The sequence below is a fragment of the Austrofundulus limnaeus genome, unplaced genomic scaffold (genome assembly GCF_001266775.1).
Source record: "Austrofundulus limnaeus strain Quisiro unplaced genomic scaffold, Austrofundulus_limnaeus-1.0 Scaffold2, whole genome shotgun sequence".
In the NCBI taxonomy this organism is placed as follows: domain Eukaryota; kingdom Metazoa; phylum Chordata; class Actinopteri; order Cyprinodontiformes; family Rivulidae; genus Austrofundulus; species Austrofundulus limnaeus.
Genome location: NW_013952404.1, coordinates 5,193,271 through 5,213,353, shown reverse-complemented (window position 1 = coordinate 5,213,353; position 20,083 = coordinate 5,193,271). Strand labels below are relative to the sequence as shown.

General features: G+C 40.0%; 2 protein-coding genes across 2 annotated transcripts in view; one reads left to right on the top strand and one right to left on the bottom strand.

Annotated features, from left to right (window-relative positions):
• Nucleotides 1-3,225: 3,225 nt before the first annotated feature.
• Nucleotides 3,226-20,083, top strand: part of LOC106520175 (KATNB1-like protein 1) — a 34,012-nt gene continuing 17,154 nt past the window's right edge. The window contains exon 1 of the mRNA XM_014012151.1: nucleotides 3,226-3,336. The gene's annotated coding sequence lies outside the window, so the exon portion shown is untranslated. The remainder of the gene's footprint in view (nucleotides 3,337-20,083) is intronic.
• The window catches only part of acp7 (acid phosphatase 7, tartrate resistant (putative)), a 16,509-nt gene continuing 15,004 nt past the window's right edge, over nucleotides 18,579-20,083 (bottom strand). The window contains exons 12-15 of the mRNA XM_014012134.1: nucleotides 19,810-19,877; nucleotides 19,652-19,723; nucleotides 19,134-19,271; nucleotides 18,579-18,940 (exon numbers count right to left, since the gene is read on the bottom strand). Of these exons, the coding sequence (XP_013867588.1) occupies nucleotides 18,875-18,940; nucleotides 19,134-19,271; nucleotides 19,652-19,723; nucleotides 19,810-19,877 (344 nt within the window). The 3' untranslated portion in view covers nucleotides 18,579-18,874. The remainder of the gene's footprint in view (nucleotides 18,941-19,133; nucleotides 19,272-19,651; nucleotides 19,724-19,809; nucleotides 19,878-20,083) is intronic.

Genomic DNA, 20,083 nt, shown 5'->3' with positions numbered 1-20,083 from the left:
CTTCACATAAACACAGCTGACTTGTTTTAATTCATTTTTCATATAAAAAATTTAAACAAGACCTTTTTTTAAACRTTGTATTTATCACTTCAGGTTTCTCACCAGGCTCAACGTCAACGATGCGTGCGAGCGTTTAAAGCACATGTTCCACAGCTTTACCAACACAATGTATCTGAGGAGGGCTTTCTTTGAATTTTTCAGAAAAAACACGGAACAATTTTGTGACAATTTCAGCTTCCAGACAAACGGAAGAAAAAAAATACTGTTCACTGTCCCGCCTGCCTTCGAGGACCCACCAGAGAGTGGGAGTGAATTACAACACGTCTTGGTCATTTTTCAGAGTCAGGCTCAAACTTAAGCTGGAGGGACCGTTCAGACTGCAGCCAGGAGTCCTCCTGAGAAGAACTGTGCTGCCAGTAACAGCAGCCGCAGCTGGAGGGGGATATGAAGTCTCTTTCTTCGGCGCGGTGTAACATTTATCTGCCTTTATTTCGGAATCTGGCAGAGTAGGACCGTTTGTGTCTTCACACCGTGTGCCAAGTGCCACGTTGCAAAACTTTACTCCATCTGAGCKTCAATAAATTTTCATTTTTATCAAAAACAAACAAATAAACAAGGAAATCCCCCCCAGGATACCGTGCGTAATTTCTGGGAAGCGTAAACCTGTTTTGGGTTAGAGCGAACAGTTTCTGGATTGCATTAGATAGATTCTGATCAGTTTTGAATTTGTTTTACAAACAGGTGGCCTCAGGCTCAGCGTCAGCTTCTCGAAAGTTTAACCATTTCAATATTTTCACTTGTGCAAACCACTAGGGATGTGCAAACATCAAATCAGAGTACTGGTAGAAATATTTTCACTGATGGGTATCTGAGTATGCCTCACTTTACACTCCTAATCTAATACTTTTATGGTTTAATGTCACAGCACCCACACCACAGTATTTATTGTGGCACCTGCTGGGATGTAGCTACRCATCTGGAAATTAAAGGTGCCAGAATGACAAACACATTTTTGCCATCGGAAGGAACAGACTCACCAAGAGACCAACCAACTGGCACCAAACACTCTATGGAGACCGCAGATGCTTTAACAGTCACATGTACTGATACCAAATTAAATGAAGCAGTGCGGATTTATTAATCAGCCTCATATTGTTCACGAGTAACGTCATGAATACAGACAATCTCATAGAAAAAAAATGACTGTGAATGCTATGAAACACATTTCTTTACCATTATTTAACCAGGCAAGTCCTGATCTCTTTTTCAAGGGAGGCCTGGGCCTGAAGGCATCYTGTTGTACACGTCTTTAGGGGTGGGAGAAACCGGAGTACCTGGAGAAAACCCACACAAGCATGAGGAGAACATGCAAGCTCCACACAGAACGACCCCAGGTCCGAACCGGGGATCAAACCCAGGACCTTCTTGCTGTGGGGCGTCGGTGCTAACCACTGAGCCACYCTGCTGCCGTTAACATCCGTTAACGGAACATCCATGGAACAAGATGCAAAATTTAGCAAATATCAGGTTTGATATTTAGTATCAACCTGATCCTTCTTAAATGTCTAATTGGTACCAGAAACAAAAAAAAATCTTGATCGAACCCAGTGTAACCTAATAGTCCATAAAAACACAACCATATAATTTATATTCTTTGTCAATCTGTCGAATAATCAGCTGTAATGGTGCGCTTTCCAATGGGCAAATGTGCATTTCAAAATGAAATCTTTTTTAGAAAACAAAACACATTCAGCTCATTTCTTTTAAGAGTCAGCAAAGGTTATAATATTCCACGAACCTGATGCTGTTGTTTTTCACGTTTTTTCACACTTTAGTTGTTTGTTGGTAAAAACTTCAAGAACATGATTCAGAGATATCAAACTTGTTAAAACTCCAGCTGTGCAGCATTATGGACATTTCGATGATCCGTCGCAGGCAGGTTTTAGTAAATGATGACGTTCAAACGGACCCATTTCCAGTAATTGATAAAAAAAATCAATGACAGAAAGTCGATTACGCTCTCCTTTTCGTCCAACGTTTACGTGTCCTCTGATGAATTCTCCCAGACTGACTTGTCCAATAAAAAGCTGAAGCATGTTTTTACAGAAACATGCCGTTGTGAAATACATCACACCGACTTGGACCCAATCTGATGTTTACTCTCCATGTCTTGGTTGTTTATTGGGTGACATTTTGTGTTGCTGGGCCAGTTCAGGATGGAGTTTTCCACAGGGAGTCACTCAAACTAGACAGAGATAAAATACAAGAGTACATTGTGGTCCTTTCAGTGGTTTTACTATTAACTGGCCTCGTGCAAAAATTTCAAATAACACACAAGCCGAAAAACACAATCAAATTACAGTGAACATGAATACAGGAAGTATCCTGAGATGACTCTATTTGAGGGTTTTACTTGCTGCATAGCAACTGTGTTTACTCATGCCTCTCAGAGGCCACTTGCACTGCTAAGAGTGTATCATTCTTTAACTCTGTACTTTTATGGATAAGTTGTTGCAGCTGTGTGATAAGAAACATAATTAAGCAATCAGAAAATGCATTCCTTCCTATGGTACTAAACAGTAAATCTTGCAATAAATATATGAATCAGTTTGTAATCAGTGTGATTTTATTAAATGACAAATGGTTCTGTTGCTGCGGACATATTGTTCCACTTTGGTTACATTTTATACCTGAGTGATTCCAGCAAGCCCAGAAAATCCTATTTAATCAAAACTGGGTGTTTTCCTTGATTTAAAAAGCACTCTGACTCATTTTGATTTCAGTAAAAGCCTCATTGGATCATTAAGATTTACATGGTTCTATTCAACCTTACAAGAAGAATGGAAAACGTTTGCTTTGAATTACTACAGTGAGTCAACTCAGATCCTCAAACTATAGACATGTCCTCATAAACCTTTTTTTTGTTTTGTTTTTGCTGYTGTCTGTCTTTTATTTTCATTTCTGTGTTTGTCTTCTTGTTTAAATTAGGAACACAGCCCATATAATTGGCTTTGAACAGCAATAACAGCCAGTTTGTTCTTTTTTATTCTGGATAACAATCAGCAGATTGTTCAGGTTTGCATGTTGGTGGTACCGCCACTCATACCAGACATTCCAGCCACCTCCATGGACAAATCCCGCACGGCTCAACGCTTAAGACTTCAGCAAACAAACGTAGAGATTGCAAAGTCTGTTATGTAACTAAATCTTGCTTTTCCTGACTCCTGGACGGTGGTTGCCTCTCACAGCAAGACACACTGCAAAACGGACAACGGTTGCCATAAAARGTCAAGTCTTCTGTCATTACTCATCTTCATATTCTCCCAGGGAGAAATGGTATGTATGCTTACTGTCTCATTGCAGCAAATCAGTGAACTTTCCTTTTTCTTTTGAGCGTTGCTTTGTGTGTGGAGATATACATCTGTTTTTGCATCTGTCACTGTAAAAACAACAGGATCTTTTATGCCCGGTTGTATTGATTTGTTGTGATAAGATTTTCACTTTGGAAGACGTGCTACAGAATGGCAGAGATTCTTCATTGTGTCGTCTGGTGRTGATTAAGAGCATTCAGGAGGTTTCTGATTGATCTTCACCCTTGCAGTGGGAAAAGTTCAATCAAAAACAAAGTGTGTCATCAGCCTCATTCTGTTTGTGGTTGGCAATTAGAGTCAAGACTTTTGTATTTGTCAAAAACACACGCCCCACCTCTATTTTCTGATCTGACTTGATTTAAAAGTTTTAGAACAGCRAACCGAACATCTGGAAGGAACTCCACGAGGATGAAATGTACAATCAGATCTGAAAAATGTTTTCGAGACTTTCAGATGGAAAACAGGGGCAGATGTCATCTTTCTGAAAAAAAAAAAGAAAAAATTTCTGTATCAAATTTGTGGCGTGGCAATGAAGTGTGCCAGAGTTCATGTTTTTTGTCAAACGCTTTCATTCACGTTGAACAAGAAATGACCTCTGCAAAAAGCCATATTGCTTCAGTTTTGTAAATTTGTTTTTCTTTTTAGTCGCACTGATGGGAGATCTAGTGCTGCGTTCCAGTTGTATCGGAACTCGAAATTCTGAAGCCRGACTGACGTCAGTTCCGATCYGATAGCKTTCCAGTTTCAAACATCGGAAAAAGCATTTCTATTATTTTGCCTTGCAACAATAAAACTTACAAYAATAGTGCTCTACAAGGTATTTTGAGTRTACAGTGTTAAAACATATATTTTAACTATCACTATAAAGCACTACAAGTACGTCTGATGTAATGTAAAATAAACAACACAGAACTGCTAAAAAACRTAAAAGTAAAGAGTTTCATGCGCTCAGCAGCCATGCTGAAATGATGATGTAATGCATGCTCGGGTTGCTCGGGTATGGTTTGGATGTGCCTACCTCTCGACTCRAAACTACGACTTCAGGGGGCGTTCCAGTTGAAAAAYAGAACTCGGAGGCTCGAAGCTACGACCTCCGAGGACAACTGGAACGCAGCATAGTTCTTTTATTTGACCCAGTGCTATGCAGTCATGATACAGGAGCCATACTACGGCAGTCATGATAAAGCAGTCATGATAGGGCAGTCAATGTACAGCAGCCATACTACAAAAGCCACAAAACAGRAGCCACGATACAGCAGCTGTTGCGACCTACAGACCTGGAAATCAAAGGCACCCAAACGTCATACATGATTTTCTATGTTTTTTTCAGAGACAAYGCAGCTTTATGAGGACATGTTCCAAATCATATCAAAATGTTTAGTAGAGAGTTTTGTCGGCTGCTCTCCCTGCTGGAGCTGCCTGTGTCTGTTTTCTTTGCCTGGGCGGGAGCTGCTGCCCTCCCGTTTCCTTCTGTCCTCCCTGCTGAGGTAAAAATGAGTCACTGAGTCAGCAGCTGGCTTCCGTCATCACCAGTTTCACCCGGGATTCCACAGAAGACCCGCTGCCAAATCTTTACACAGTAACATCACTTCCCTTTTGCCCATTTATGGACACAATTGTTGCCAAATAATAATAAAAAACTGTAAGAATAAAGAACTAGGAAGATTAGATCTTAAACAGTCTTTCTGTGAACTTAAAAAACTCAGCTGTGTATCCGCTTTTCAAAAATATCTTGTTCACTAAAAACAAACATTAAAATAAGGTCTCATCTTTTTAGCGAACAGATCAGACAGTGGAAACAATAAATAAAAAGAACTGTGTTGATAATTCTAGAGGAAACAAACTTAATGGCATTTTTAATTATATACTTGGCTCTTATCTAGAAACAGACACGATACTATTCTGATTAGGAACATGGCCTTAGTAATGGATAAACCTTTAAGATATTATTTTAAACCATGCAAAAAGAAAAAAAATGTGATGATTAATTTTGTTATGTTTTTTAAATGTGACWATGCTCTTTAATAAATATTTATGTGCCTTCACCATTGCTGCTTCAARTTTTAAACTGGCCTAGTGGTGCACATCAACATGGGATCACATCTGCTGCTCTCATTCAAAGCCTGTATCGGTCAACCACGTGTCAACCAAAAATCCAGGTTCTGCCTGGTTTCTTATGCAAACACAGRCACTCCAGACATCTTTAGTGGTTATATTGTCCACTTAAAGGACTCAGTTCATGCCCATCAGAGTGAGCCTTCCGCCCATCCTCAGATGATGATACGACCATTCATCATTCACACATGCTTAAGGGATTACACATTTTTGAGGCATAAAAACAGAAAGTTTGACTTGTACAACTTCATTTCATTTTTCTGCACCACAACAAAAAAGAAAAGATAGAAAACAGAAAGGCGGGTCTCTGTTTTTGTCTAAATTGTTGATTACAGATGAGTGGATTCCAACATTAAATGTTTAAACCAAAGTGTTTAGATTTCCCATTCCACTGGCTGCAAAGACAGGAAGGTCTGTTTTTTTTTCTCTGAAAAAAGGGAGGTGCCATGCAGAATGCTGCTTATTTTGAGGAGTCACTATGGAATCTCCTGTCCCTTTTGTTTTGACCAAGTGCTCAAAGTGTTGGAGAGAAGAGCTGGATCTGTTCAAGCCCAACTGTCAGTTCAACCCACTGGATGTTTATCCGCAGGGCCTCCTGGAAAAAGCAGCCTAAATTCGTAGTAAGAGAATGTTTTTTTTCTCTCCTACAATCCACCTGTTTAATTTTCCAGGTGGAGTAGCTACTGTGGGAAAGGCATCTGCTTTGTTGTAGTTTGATAAATTCCTTGATTTGGGCAAGATTTATTTATTTTTTCCTAAAGATAAATTTGGTGGATTGTTCTCTCTGGGTTAGGTGTGAGGTTCTATCTCAAACGGAGTTGTTCGGGTATCTTGGGGTTGCGTTCACGAGTGAGGGAAGAATGGAGCATGAAATTGAGATGGATCAGTGTAGCTTCTCTGTTTTTCTCTGTTTACTGGTCGGTCGACATTTCTATCCTTATCTATGGTCATGAACTTTGGGTAGTGACTGAAAGAAAGAGATCACAGATACAGACAGTCAAAATGAGTTTTCTCCACAGAGTAGCTGGACTCTCCCTTAGAGATGGAATGAGAAGTTCAGTTATCTGGGAAAGAGAGGATGCCTCCCAAACGCCTCCCTTGGGAGGTACTTTGGGCATGTCCAACTGGGAGGAGACCCCAGGGAAGACCCAGGACACGATGGAGAGACTAGYATCTCTCATTTAGCCTGGGAATGTTGGAATCCTTCCAGAAGAGCTGGAAGAAGTGGCTGGGGAAGGAGAGGTCTGGGCCTCCCTGCTCAAGCTACTGCCCGCATGACCCGACTTGAAATAACCAGAAGATAATAGATAGATGAATAAATATGATGCATCTTAAGTTTAATCAAAAATCTTAAAAAGTGTAGAAGAGCTGATGAATCACTTGTCTTTCTATTTTTGTTGGACAGTTTCACACAGTCTGCTGTGAGCTACTGAAAATATTCAGGGGGACTTTTCCGGTTCATGTGGGAAATCAAGAAAGTGGGCTTTCTTTTCTGTGTGCTGTTCTGTGGTGTTTGGCCTCTGGACCCAGATGACACCATACCTCTGCGAACTGGCCAGCGAAACTTTCCCTCTCATTCAGCTACAGTGACAGCTCTTATTATAGTCTAACATTCTAGTTCACATACAAACTGAGAATAAAGTAAAAAAGTTTGATGTTCAAAAGGAAGAAAGTTTTTCCACAGACCCCTCGGGATGTGTTACGTCCTGCTGGAAACTCTCAATACTATACTTAATACAGTGGAAGCACTTCTCGCCTCATCAGTAAATAAGAATCAACAGAGATTCGCACTGTGGAGCYGGTCTTGCGTAATCGGCATCAGTTAGTGCTCCATGTGAATTGAGACAAACATAAATACAACTTTGTGGCAATAGAGCAAAGCCGAACATCTGCAGCTCCTCTGGTCTTCCCAGAAAATGAGGCTATCGGAAACCCTGTGACTGAAAACACCTTCGGCCCATCATCTGGTCCTCTTTAACACCAGACAAAGATCCCACCCACTTGGACTCAWGTGCAGTGTGATACTTTTGGACTGGCCAACTTGTGGATTTTTTTTTTTAATTGTTGGACAAAACTAAAGGAATTTTACAGTCGCTCATTGACAGCCACCTCATGAAAGAGTCAATTCTTTACTTTCCAAAGGAAATAATCTGCACGTTGATTCTCACTAGAGCTGACACTCTTGCACCAGTATACCTGGGTGATTAATTAGTAGATGGCAACCAATCATTTGATTTTCGAAACTTTGAAACAGTTTATTCCCACAACTGTTTGTTTCGTCATTTTTGCATGTGTATACTTTGGATTGCATGTCCACAAGTCGTTGCTATGCAAAGATTCTGTACACAAGCCTGCAGCTGACCTCTGGGGAAACGGCCTCCAAGTTGGCTGGGGGTCAAATGGCAAGTCCAAGTCCATGGAGAACAGTGGGAGCAAGATGAGGACATGAGGGGGCAGGGAAATGGGCTTTGAGTCATACAACTCTAAGGAGTGAATCACTATGCAGGGGCTGGTGACTGGGTGACTTGTGTTTGGATCCATCACAGCCATGAAGAATGGCTGGAATTGACGACACCTCACATCTGTTTACTTGACAGCGAGCGATGAACAGCTCAGACACTTACGTTAAAGACATAAAATCAGCAAGATGCACGTGCTTAATGCTCTAAAAAGGTAAATCTCATACTTGGAGTGTATTAGAAGCAAAAATGGTTTCAGTTCTGCCATTTTGATCGGATCTTTCCTGTGTCAAAAAGAAATGGCAGTGAAACCTATCTGAAATCTTTGCATTTGGATGTGAAAAACGTGTGTTCATCGGGAGAACGGGGCAAAAACAAGCTCACTGTGTGATAGTTTACATACCACAGAGGAGACAGATTATGAGGACCCACAGAGTAAAGACAGGAAGATCTAAACCAAACACATGAGGAATATTTCACCTTATTGCCAAACCCATAGTTATCTCACATCAGTTTCAGGCTGGGACAGTTGAATCTAAATTTAGGCAGCGAGGGTCTATGAGAAGACTGAGCTAGATGAAAAAGCCTCTGTCTGCTGCGGSAAGTCCAGTTTCAGACGTCCTTAGCTTCAGTTTAGCTGCTTAATGCAGTCTGATGTTGCATTAGAAACAATGTTTGATCCATCATGTGCATCCATGATATAGAACTTTGTTGCTGAATAGCAGCTGCTGAATCAGCCTGTCTTCCTCCAGATGCCCAGAAACTCAGTCATTCTCCTAAGGTCTCATGCGAAGGCATTCTGACAGAGGTAGTGGGTCACTGTGTTGCAGACAAAAACCTGATTAACCCTCAAGATAAAACAAAACAGATTTTCAAACATAAGGAAACATTTTCATTTGTGACTTTCTTTTAAAGATTGACTGTTCCACCCACAGTAGGAAGGACATCCAGAAATCTTTCCCAAAAGTATTTAATCTTGTTCTCGTATGAGCTGGAATGTGGAAGGGAGCCATACATTTGCAGGCTGGGAAATCCTAAATCAATGGCAGAAGATCGTCTCTTATTGGCAAACTTGTGCTTTTTTTCCTTTTTTTCTCATCAAGCCACAACTATAAATGATATAATCCCACTGATTAGACAACAGCTGCATGTCATTGCTGTTAGTTACTTTAAAAGGCAAATTTGAACAATAGATCATATGCCCATTTTAATTTTAATGGTGTTGTTCATAGCATTAAAGAAACCAAAGATTTGTGACTTGACATTTACTGCAGCTTTGCAGACTTCTTTGGTGTCTTGCAATGAACTTGTTTAATTTTCAGGCTCACTGAATGTTTTATGTATCCACAGATAAAGGCAGAATAGCTCAATATGCTGTTTCTTGTTCATTTTGTCCAAAATGTCAATTAAAGGGGACATATGATGCAAAATCCACTTTTTTTGCCCATTAAATGCATTTTGTTGTGTACTTGGAGTCTTAAGAGTGCAGAAAAGTTTAATTTATTCCCTCCCCGTGCTGTGTAAATATCTTTATATTCCTTTTTAACCCATTCAGTTTTCTTTATCTTTGCATATATTTGTGAATGAAATTCAAAATAAGGTCTGGACTTACCAAATACAATTTTGTCATCTTCATTCTCTTGCTGTGGGTCAGACTCTGGCTCCAACACGTAAGGCTGGATGGGCAAGTCTTCTGTTGTTGACATCTTTTAAAGGGCCAATGTTATGTGTTTCTCAGGCATACATTTAAATACTATACCATAATAAAKTATCTATGTCACCTTTAGCTGTTATTAAAATGCTGTTTTTACATTTAAATAGAAAATAAACTTATCGTCTCATCACTTCCTCTTCTAAACACCTTGAAATTGGCCTCTGTCTCTTTAAGAAACACCTTCTGCTTCTGTGTCGCCCATTTCGGTGCGGGGGGGTAGTGGGGCTGCCATGATGCAGTTTACTTGGCATCTGAAAATACATTTCCTCAAAGGTATTTTTAATCTGAAAAGAGCTTCACTGGCAGAACTAATGTTGAGAGCTCAGCAGACAGTTAAGTTTCACTTTCACCCGAGAGCCTGCAGGAGTCATGGGCGGGGTATGTGGGGAGGGTGTGCGTTCTGCCATGATGAAGTTCAGCTTAAAGACACGTCCCAGGGGCGTTTCTGGTACCAAAAGGCATTCCTGGTCCCCACCTGTCATTTTGCTCCTCAGCATGGCTGCCTAAAAACGCTGCAGGATTTCTCTAACATGCATGAATGAGTCAAAGCAAGGCTTTGGGCATGTTTTTTTATGAGAGTATAACATTATAACATGATATAAAACTCAAAAAAGTTGATTTTACATGATATTGCCCCTTTAATTAATTTGTAAATAAAACGTTTCTGGTATGCGGTATAGTCATAAACCCCACTATCAATTCAGCATTGCAGTTCCACTCTATATAGACCCCAGCTGAATGACTTAAATATGAAAAAGAAGAATTAAGAACAAATAAAGATGGCTACCACTGTAAATAGGAAATAAATGTTTCATAATGATCAAGGACTTTCTGTTGAACCCAGGTCATCTATAATGAAAATTTGGCCTGGTCAAGAAAGAACAGGATGCAGCAGCAGACAAAGCCATAGTCAGGGAATAGAGCACATTCAATACACRAGGTCTCTTCTACAGGGATGAACTCTGGGGGATGAAGACTAGAAGAAAACAGGTCAAACCCATGAAGTTTGGTAGATTATTGTGATTTTCCAGCATATCTTTTCAAATTATTATCACTATGGTTGGTAAAGAAAGTGACTCCCCCCTAAAATGTAAAATCAATTAAAAATACTCACTTTTACATATTTGTTTTAGAAACAGACAGCTGCTTCAGTTTCTAAGATCAAGATAGTACAAAGTTCATTGGCAGTTCTTTAAAACCTTTTTGTATAGCTACACAAGTTCTCCTGTCTGCAGATGCTCCTGCAGTGCTGGTCACGCATTAAGCACGTGCTATTCTATTAGCTCATAGAATTTTTTTGGGAAATCAATCGGATCAGCAATATTTCCCTCAAAACACATGCAATTATACTCCAAACGCAGTCCAAACTCACCACTACCTGACTAAGAGTCAAACCTAGTCTGAGCTGTTCTCTGTCTGAATGCAGATGTTTAATTGAGGTGACATTAGAGCGAACAGTAGAACACATTTGAGGTGGTAGTGAAAACACAGCAGGCTGCCACGGGATTGCATATCCTATATTCTGCTGGTTTCAGTTTGGTATGAGGGAAAAAAAGAAAGAAAAAGACACGTYAGGTTTAAAAACAAACCTCATGCGCCTCCTTTCGATGGAGCGTACTTCAAGAGAAGGTGACCACAGCATCTCATTCTTTCTCTCTGCAGCAGCAGAGCTCCAAGCCGCAACAAACCAGCCTCAGTAGACATCTCATGTGTCCGCTGTCAGCGTGCTCATTAGGTCTTTCAGTCTGGCTCTGTTTAAACAAGCTCCTCACTAAAAACCAGCCCTCGGTTGATTTGCGTCTCTCGGCCAAAATTCATGCCTTGGTCCATTTAACGGGTGGTCAAACATACTTACCGTAAGACAGAATAAACACTCCAAGTCATGTTTGTGCTATCTTTCTTGGCTGCTTGCAATGAAAAGCAACAAAAACTACATTAGCCGGTTCCTTGTGTCACCCAAGAGGAAAGCTATGTGCTGTAAGGTGTGTTTTTAGACAGAGAACTTCTGTATAGTAATGGATGATATGKAGAAAACAGAGCATTGGCATTTGGATCTTTGATGAAATATAGGGAAAGTAAAGTATGAGGTAAGCATGGTTGAAAGAAATGAACTAACCCTGACACATAATGCTCAATAAAACTCAATCAGGAAGCAAATATGCATTGGTTACTGTTTCTAAAAGTATCTGTCTTSGACTGTCTGAAACTAAATGCAATCCTTAAATGTTAAACTGAAATGGGATTATAAGGGCTTTCAGAGTTTCTGAGGGTCTTTTAAATATCATGTAAAATCAACTTTTTTGAGTTTTATATCATGTTATAATGTTATACTCTCATAAAAAACGTGCCCAAAGCCTTGCTTTGACTCATTCATGCATGTTTGAGAAATCCTGCAGCRTTTTTAGGMAGCCATGCTGAGGAGCAAAAYGACAGGTGSGGACCAGAAACGCCTTTTRGKACCAGAAAYGCCCCTGGGACGTGTCTTTAAGCCGAGCTTCCTCATGGTGGAGCGCACCCCCTCCCCACACACCCCGCCCATGACTCCTGCATGCTCTCGGCAGTAACAAAGCAAAGTGAAAGTGAAACTTAAACTGTCTGCAGCTCTCAACACTACTTCTCACTCAGTGAAGCTCTTTTCAGATTTAAATTACCTTTGAGGAAATGTATTTTCAGATGCCAAGTAAACTGCATCATAGYGCACGCGCGAACCCCACCAGGACAGGATGGTACAGAAGCAGAAGGTGGTTCTTAAAGAGACAGAGGCCAATTTCAAGGCATTTAGAAGAGGAAGTGATGAGAAGWTAAGTTTATTTTCTATTTAAACATAAAAACAGCATTTTAATAACACCTAAAGGTGACATACAGTAGACACTTTATTATGGTATAGTATTTAAATGTATGCCTGAGAAACACATAATATTGCCCTTTTAAGATGTGAATTTGACAGTGAAAGTGGTGATTCTGCCACTGAAAGATGAAATTAGGATTTCACTAAAACATTAAAGTTAGTAGACTGTAACCTTGGAGGCATAAATCACTACAATTGAACAGAATCTCACAGCAATCTGGATGAAATTAACTCGAAATGACTGACCCAACAAACAATATTGGAATCATCTGGAACAAGACTGAACTGTTCTTCACAAAAACCTTTAAGTCTTGTTTTTCTCTATTTTGCATTTAATATTTGACAAATGTCAGTAAGTTTACTTCCCGGTACTTAGCCGGTTGGATTGATGTGGTCTGCATGCATACAACATAGATGACAKTTGTCCTCACTGTTCTAGACAGGGGACATAGTGATCTGTCTGCATTCAACATGTCATCGGATCAAAACATCAATGTCCTCTTATGGCAAAACCATGTGTTTGCTGAACCGATTCTTTGAATACTTTGTGCTTAGGGATTTCAGACATCTGTTTTAGTTGTGAGTCAGTCAGCTAGTGTACATCATAAGGCTGGTGAGGAGGGCTTTTATTCATGGCACATTGTAAGATCTTCATTGTCCATTTAACTGGCTCTCCATAAACACTGAAAACCACCTTACAGTTAGTTAAACAGTTTTGTATGATCACTCTCTTTCAGAAACAACACTGAAAACCATTGCTCTGAGATAATTAGCAGTCCAGCCTAAAATGTGGCTTTGAGGACAGAAACAGCTGCCCCATCTTGTTCTATTTTAAAACCTTACTCAGTGCTCAGTTTGTCTACGCACAGAGACCTGTTGTAGTCTAATGTGTCAGAGACCATTCGAGCTTCAGAACATCTGAGTACATTCTGCCTTGTTCACCTATTAAATTGAAGTTAGAAAACCGCTTTCTGGTCCAGATTCAACATAAGAAAAGCTTTGATTGGTTTCTGAGAAACTGCTTTTTATTAAATTTGTTGGATGATCCATCAGCGTTCATYGCCATGTAGGTCCAACAGTGAGCATGAAGCTGGTGTTACCAAAGTTAGAATCTCCATAAAATCCTTTTCTTTTAAATGCTGGAATATTATATTTAGTCTAGTCAGATTATGTCGCTCCTCTAATGCTCTTAAAGATCTAAATTGTTTCCTTTGGTTACTGCTGGGATTGCATACCGCTAGGTGGCTGTCAGGTTGAATAGCATTAGCAGGCAATTTTTTCTTTAGCCAAAACAGACATGTGGTTTCTGTCTCTATTTGTTCTCCACTATGAGGAATTTGAAATATATCCTCAGCACGTGTCTGAATGGTTAGGGACCTTCAAATAAACTTCAAGTTCTTTTTGTGACATTTTWTGGGTGAATTTTGAGACCATTTTTCATTTAATTTTGATTTGAAGGAATTCTTAAATTACTATCAATGTAAAACATCTGACATGTAAAGCATGTCTACACTTCTTATTGTGCTCAAATCTCCAGACCTGAGAGAGAGATGGCCAAAAGAAAAAAAAAATACTCAAACTATTCATTTCAACACAGGCTGAACTCTGCAGTAAATCCCAATCTGACAGTGATCTGTGGTTCAACAAGTACATTACTTTGTCAGCAGAAGTTTCAACAATGAAAGGCCTCACCGATACTTGGAACCAAGTGTGAGAACATAACCGTATTCAAAATGAAATGAGACAGACAGACTCACTGGCAAGTGCCACATCCAGGACGCGGAATAGGCATAATGAGCTTGGCATTGTCCTCATCATTACTGCAGTTTGCTCTAAATTGCCAGCCTGTGAGAGAAGACACCTCTGCAGAGCAGTTGGTGTTACCCAGCCATGCTTGGCAGCTCAATGAGAGCATGTGCTGAGGGCAAATTAAGTTTTTTTTACTCAAAAGACACATGCCATCATCTGTGGGTGACCTGTAATGAAATAAAAAAAGGTAGCTCTGATAGCAGAACAGCTGCGATCAGTGACAGGTGATCAAAAGCATGTGACATGAAGAAGTCTTTTAGGAAATAACAKATGTGTTTGGTACAGCAATGCTTTCTTTGGAGTCAGCCATGGACAAGGGGTTATTGTTATTTTGTTGAAAGGTCAGGCTTACACAATTTGGCAACCTCAGACATCACTTCYTACTGACTGAGAAAAAATTCAGGAAAGTCCTCAGTGACCCTCATCAACACCACTGAATACATAACTTGTGCATCTCCAAAAGTTTCTGCTCAGTGGAGATGGAGGACTTGCAAATGAGAAGGTGGAAATCCCATTCATGTATAAATGAAGGAACCTTTAAAAGGGGTGGGGGTATTATGGAAAATTTACTTTTTAAAACTATATCATGTTATAATGTCATTCCCTAATCCAAAACATACCCAGAGTGTTGCTTTGACTCATTTATGTATGTTTGAGAAATCCCTAAATCTCCTGTGGTAGCCATGTGGAGCTGCCCAAACACTTGCAGGTACAAAGCACCGCCTATTTGTACAAAGCTCCTCCCTGGAGCTCAGTCCCCAGCCGAGCTCCCGCCCCACAGAGCACCCCTCCCCGAAAGCATTGTTTAATAAAAAAGTGTTAGTGTTGAAAATGGTAGGAAGTTCTTAAAGAGATGGAGGCCAATTTTAAGGCATTTAGATAGGCCATTATTCAAAGCCAAATTTACTTACCGTATTTATTCAAGTATAATACATAAAATTTAATCCATAAAATCATCCATAAAGTTGGGAGGTAGTACTATACTCGGATAAATATTTTTACTTATGTATTTTAACTGAAATATTGGCTTCATTCACAAAATGCCTTAGTCCGGAAATGAGACCGCGTCATAAAAAGCAGCTGAAACGAGCTTACACCCGACACTCCATCGTGATTCAGAGCGAGATAGTAACAGATCCAGGCAGGCGACATGAAGTGGGCGGAAAAAAGCGGTGGGGGGGGGGAACAGTCCTGCACCTTGGTAATGATAATGATCTACAGATATTAGCGTGTGACCAAGCCGCTGCTGGAACAACAACAACAAACACAGTAATGGCGGCCGTCTACCRGTGTTCTGAAAAGTTTGAATCCCTGAAAAAAAAGTTTCCCCACCGGAGGGGGAGCTTGCAAGTAGGAAGTAATCTGCTTTTCTCCTTGAAGATGGCCCAAATCTCATGTGAAGTCTCTGACTTTTGTGTTGGCGCATCCTGGTGGACTATGTGTAAAATGCCAGAATTCAAATAATGCTGCTACAAAGCTCAAAGTTTGCTGATATATGTACATATGTGTTGTCAAAATACCTTTTAGTTCATATGTTGTTAAAATAAAATGAACAGTGCAATTATCATTTTACTGATATATATAAAGACTGTAAAAGGCTGAAAAATCTTGAAGTCTGTATAAAATTGGAGGTAGCTTGAGGATTAAATTTTTTATGCTTTTTAAGCTCAAAGGGGGGGGGTCGTATTAGACATAAGATCGTACTATACATGAATAAATATGGTGGGTTTTCAGAACAACTGAAGGTAACATAGTTACTTGACTGTGGTGCAGAATTAATCTATTTGCCTGGAAAATACATAATATCCCCTTAATAAGGTTATTGTCCTGCTAAACCTCGTTATCCAAAGATTTGCCAAAATAACTGCTGCTTTAATTATCAGGACTGATGAAAATTTGAGTTTATGAGCTTTTTCATTTGTAGGTAATCCTAAGGACCATAAAACTTGTAACCATGAGCCATTTTTATGTCCTAAAAATAGGTTTACTGTTTACATTTTAACCACAGACATGCCTCTTTATTCCACTGACAAATCTCCCACCCCTGTGTGCTTCCCTGGAGACAGTAGCTGTCTGCTTTCCAAAAACAAAGATTTATCAGTGAGAATCCCTAGAATTAATGTTCAGAGTTATCTCAACACTAAGGCGGTTTGAACTYCCATGTCTCCAGATGTCTACGTTTAATCACGACTCCAGTCTGATCTGCTTTGGTTTACTTTTTTTTCTTATGCAGAGAATGTGTTTAATACCTTCCCTCAAACACTTCCGCAAGCATAACAACAGAAGTGCTTCAACACCGACACTGTTATGCTCATCCTATTTTTTACTGACAATGTATTATGTTCACATGCTGGTTTTGTTGACGTTGAGCTGTGAAGGCCTGCAAGTTACTGTGATGTTGATGTTGAGAGCGGAATTATGGTGAGAATGTGGAGCGACGTTCCGGGGCAGACTGTATTTGGCTGTTTTGTCTTGGTGGTGGTCTGAGGCTGCTTAATAGCAGCGAGCTTTGGTTGTGGAAAAGCACTGAACTTCTGGATTGATTAAATACCCCCGAGATCCAGCAGCTGGCAGCTCTAATTCATTACACACGTCCCCAGTGCGCTTAGCTTAAGTGCTGCCTCTTGATCACCCRTGGAGAGAAATACCACACTGAAGCCTCTTGTGTATTCCAATATAGTTTGTTGCTKAGAGTAAAAGGGCAGCATTAGAATTTGCAAATAGATAAATAATATTGGTAAACCACAGAGCTTAGCTAAAAAAAAATCTGGAGAAGCTTCATAGAGAAGCTTCAGGACTTTTTGGTTTAGAGAAAAAGACATGTGCGGTCTTAAGGGTGTTTATTCCTTTCAGGATTTACTCAGTTGTAAACTTAAGTATGGATTAATATCYGCTGGTATGTCATTATTAATTAGCTTCTAATTATGAAGTTACTATAAGGAGTTCATGCCAAGCTCTTAGGGGAATTTAGTAAGGCTCGTTTTAATGAACTCTAACAGAGTTAAAAGGCAATTTCCAGTCAAATGTAGCACCTACCTTCTTGACCTTTTCCTGCCCTTTTTTTTTTACAGCACAACGACATATCTACACAGTCAATGAGCAGGACAGTAAAAACTGGGAGTGAAGATATAGCTTATCAAAGAAAATTGTGTGATTAAAAACGACCAAAAATATTTGCCTTAGCATGCCAAGTTGTGGACAGCTGGAAAAATCAGAATACCTTACTGAGTAAGGCACCAGCTTGTCAAAAATTAAGTATTCAGTAGTGCAGGGTTTTCTTTACAAAATACTGCTATATTGATATAGTAAAAAACACACAGTGAAGGTTTGAGTCGGAGTTGAAATTATGTGTCTTTCCTCATCCAGAAACCACCTTAATGTGGGATGTCAAGATCAAAGAAAAGTTCAACAAATCTGTGGTTAGGTACAAACATGCCTCTGATGTCTGACTACTTTCTGTATGTTCTCCAGCAATCCTCAGCTTCTGAAGTTGTTTTGACACATTGYGTTAGCAGCTGAAGGCTTCGGCTTCGTGTTTTTGTTCCTTCATTGGGGTGAAAAATTGCACTTTCTGCCATGTTTTCCTTCGTGGTTAAACTCACGGTATATCCTCCCATAGCACTCCATGTGCTTTGGATAAAAATGTCCAAATACTATGATGTATGTTAACTGAAATGAACCATGTTAACGGATCGTTGGTTTTGTGTATGTACACCATGCTATATCAACAGAATTATGCAGAGAAATGATTGCACTTTGGCGCTAACAGACAGCTCAACAGTTAATGAACAGAAACATGCRGATCTGTGCTGGTTGTACGCTCGAAATCATCAGAACCAGCATKCTGTTATTAGGACTTATTGCAACCATAGTAAAAGTAGACTCTGCATGGGTTCAGGCCACAAGCATCTCTCAGTTACATAACAGCRTTTTTATGCAGACACAGGCTTTCATGTGTTTATTTGTTTCAGATTCCAGCAGCTAAACAGATGAATGTTAAAATGGGGTTCCAAAATCCTGATAGGATTAGCCAAAGAGCCAGTTTATCATTTAGTTAGAGTGAAAGAGTGGAGACTAAATCTGTTTAAGTAGGTTTGCAGGCTTCTGTAATGAAATATTTGCTCTGAGGTGAATGGAGCGTTCAGTGTGCCAGATTTATGCTATCTTTTCCTCAATGTCTTGTAAGGGATCTTCATTTACCTGTTGATGAAAAGTGATGCAAAATGCAGCCCATGTTCGACTACAATGATAAATTACAGTGAGCAAATCCAAAGCTGAATTTATTTAAATGTGTGTTTTAAAACCATGAAGTAAAGTACATTACATATACATAATATTACATACATTTACAGTAGATGATCATCATGTGGTGATTTTACACWGGATCAAGTGAAAAGTGCAGTAGAAAGGACAGTAATCAGAAGCTTTACAGCTGAAAAAATAACAAATTTGAAAAACTTTATTTTTTTACTGCATACCTGATGTAGTGCAGCAAAGCCCTGGTGCCGTCCTGAGTGATTCTGGGCAGATTTTTTTTTATTTTTACGGATGACAGTGTTCAGAACCAGGCAGAAAAGCCGTGTTTTTCTTTCACCACCCATGTGCTGTCAATCACTTTGCCATGCTGGAAAATACAGAAAGGTCTTTGTCATTATCTGGGGGAAAACTCCTAGGTGGGTAAATGAGGAGAATTTGCCTTCTCATCTGCAGAAAACAGCAGTCAGAGCTATTTCAGTTCTGAGCCTCTGGGAGGAATTCTCATGTGGGGGTCTCAGACTGTAAGGACTGCATTGGCCCATGTTTTCGAAAGAGCTCACCTGGTCATCAGAGACCTGCTCCAGGTAAAGGTGGGTGGCGTTCACYACTTGCATTCTGCTGTAGCCGTAGTCTGTGCTGCGGAACGCGCTCCACTCTTTGGGGTTTGGATTGAACCTGTCCGTCCTCTCTCTGCAGCCCTGTGGGAGATTCAGCGGTGATGAAACATTACTTTATGAGAAAGAGACACGTGATTTTTCTCAGACGTTTTCTCAAAAGCCCCCCCCCCCACCTTTTTTTTATGCTGCAGCTGTGCCTTAATGCAAATTTGGCCACATCTTGTTGTGCTGATGACTAATCCCGCTGTGGCTAGATGACAAAGTGTGCCCTGCGCCGCTCGCCACCACATCAGAAAAACACTTACCCAGAGGAACAGCTGGTTCTAAACTCATGTGGCAGAGCAGCAGCTGCACAAAGAGGACTGTGTACAATATGTGACAGTGTTTTTGTTGATGTTACTGAATGCATTGATCTATGTGGAAAAAGGTTCACAGCAATGCAGGGATGTGGAAGTACTTACAGCAGAGCCTGCTATAATGTGTACCGGAGCCTTGGGGTTAACATAGGGCTGCTTTGTGCTCCCATTGTACACCTGTGAAGAGAACAGGGAGTTCACATACATGACTGGAAAACACAAAGAGAAGAACATTTGTGAGAACTCTGATTCCAGGAGCTGACCTTGTCCCCATAAACTGGCCAAAGTCTCTCATACGTGTGCTCATGTGCCCACAACTCCACATCCACCCCTGCAAGACATTTAACGATGAATAACTGGTATGTAATCTAAAGAAGGGGTTCTTCACCTTTTTGACCTCGGAGCCCAATTTGTTGAACATAAAGTGGCACGATAATTATTGTAATCTAAATCTCGATTTAATTTTTATTGTATTTACATCATAATTAAACTATCATAACTAGCATAACTAAATTAAATAGACTTAAAGTTTAAAAG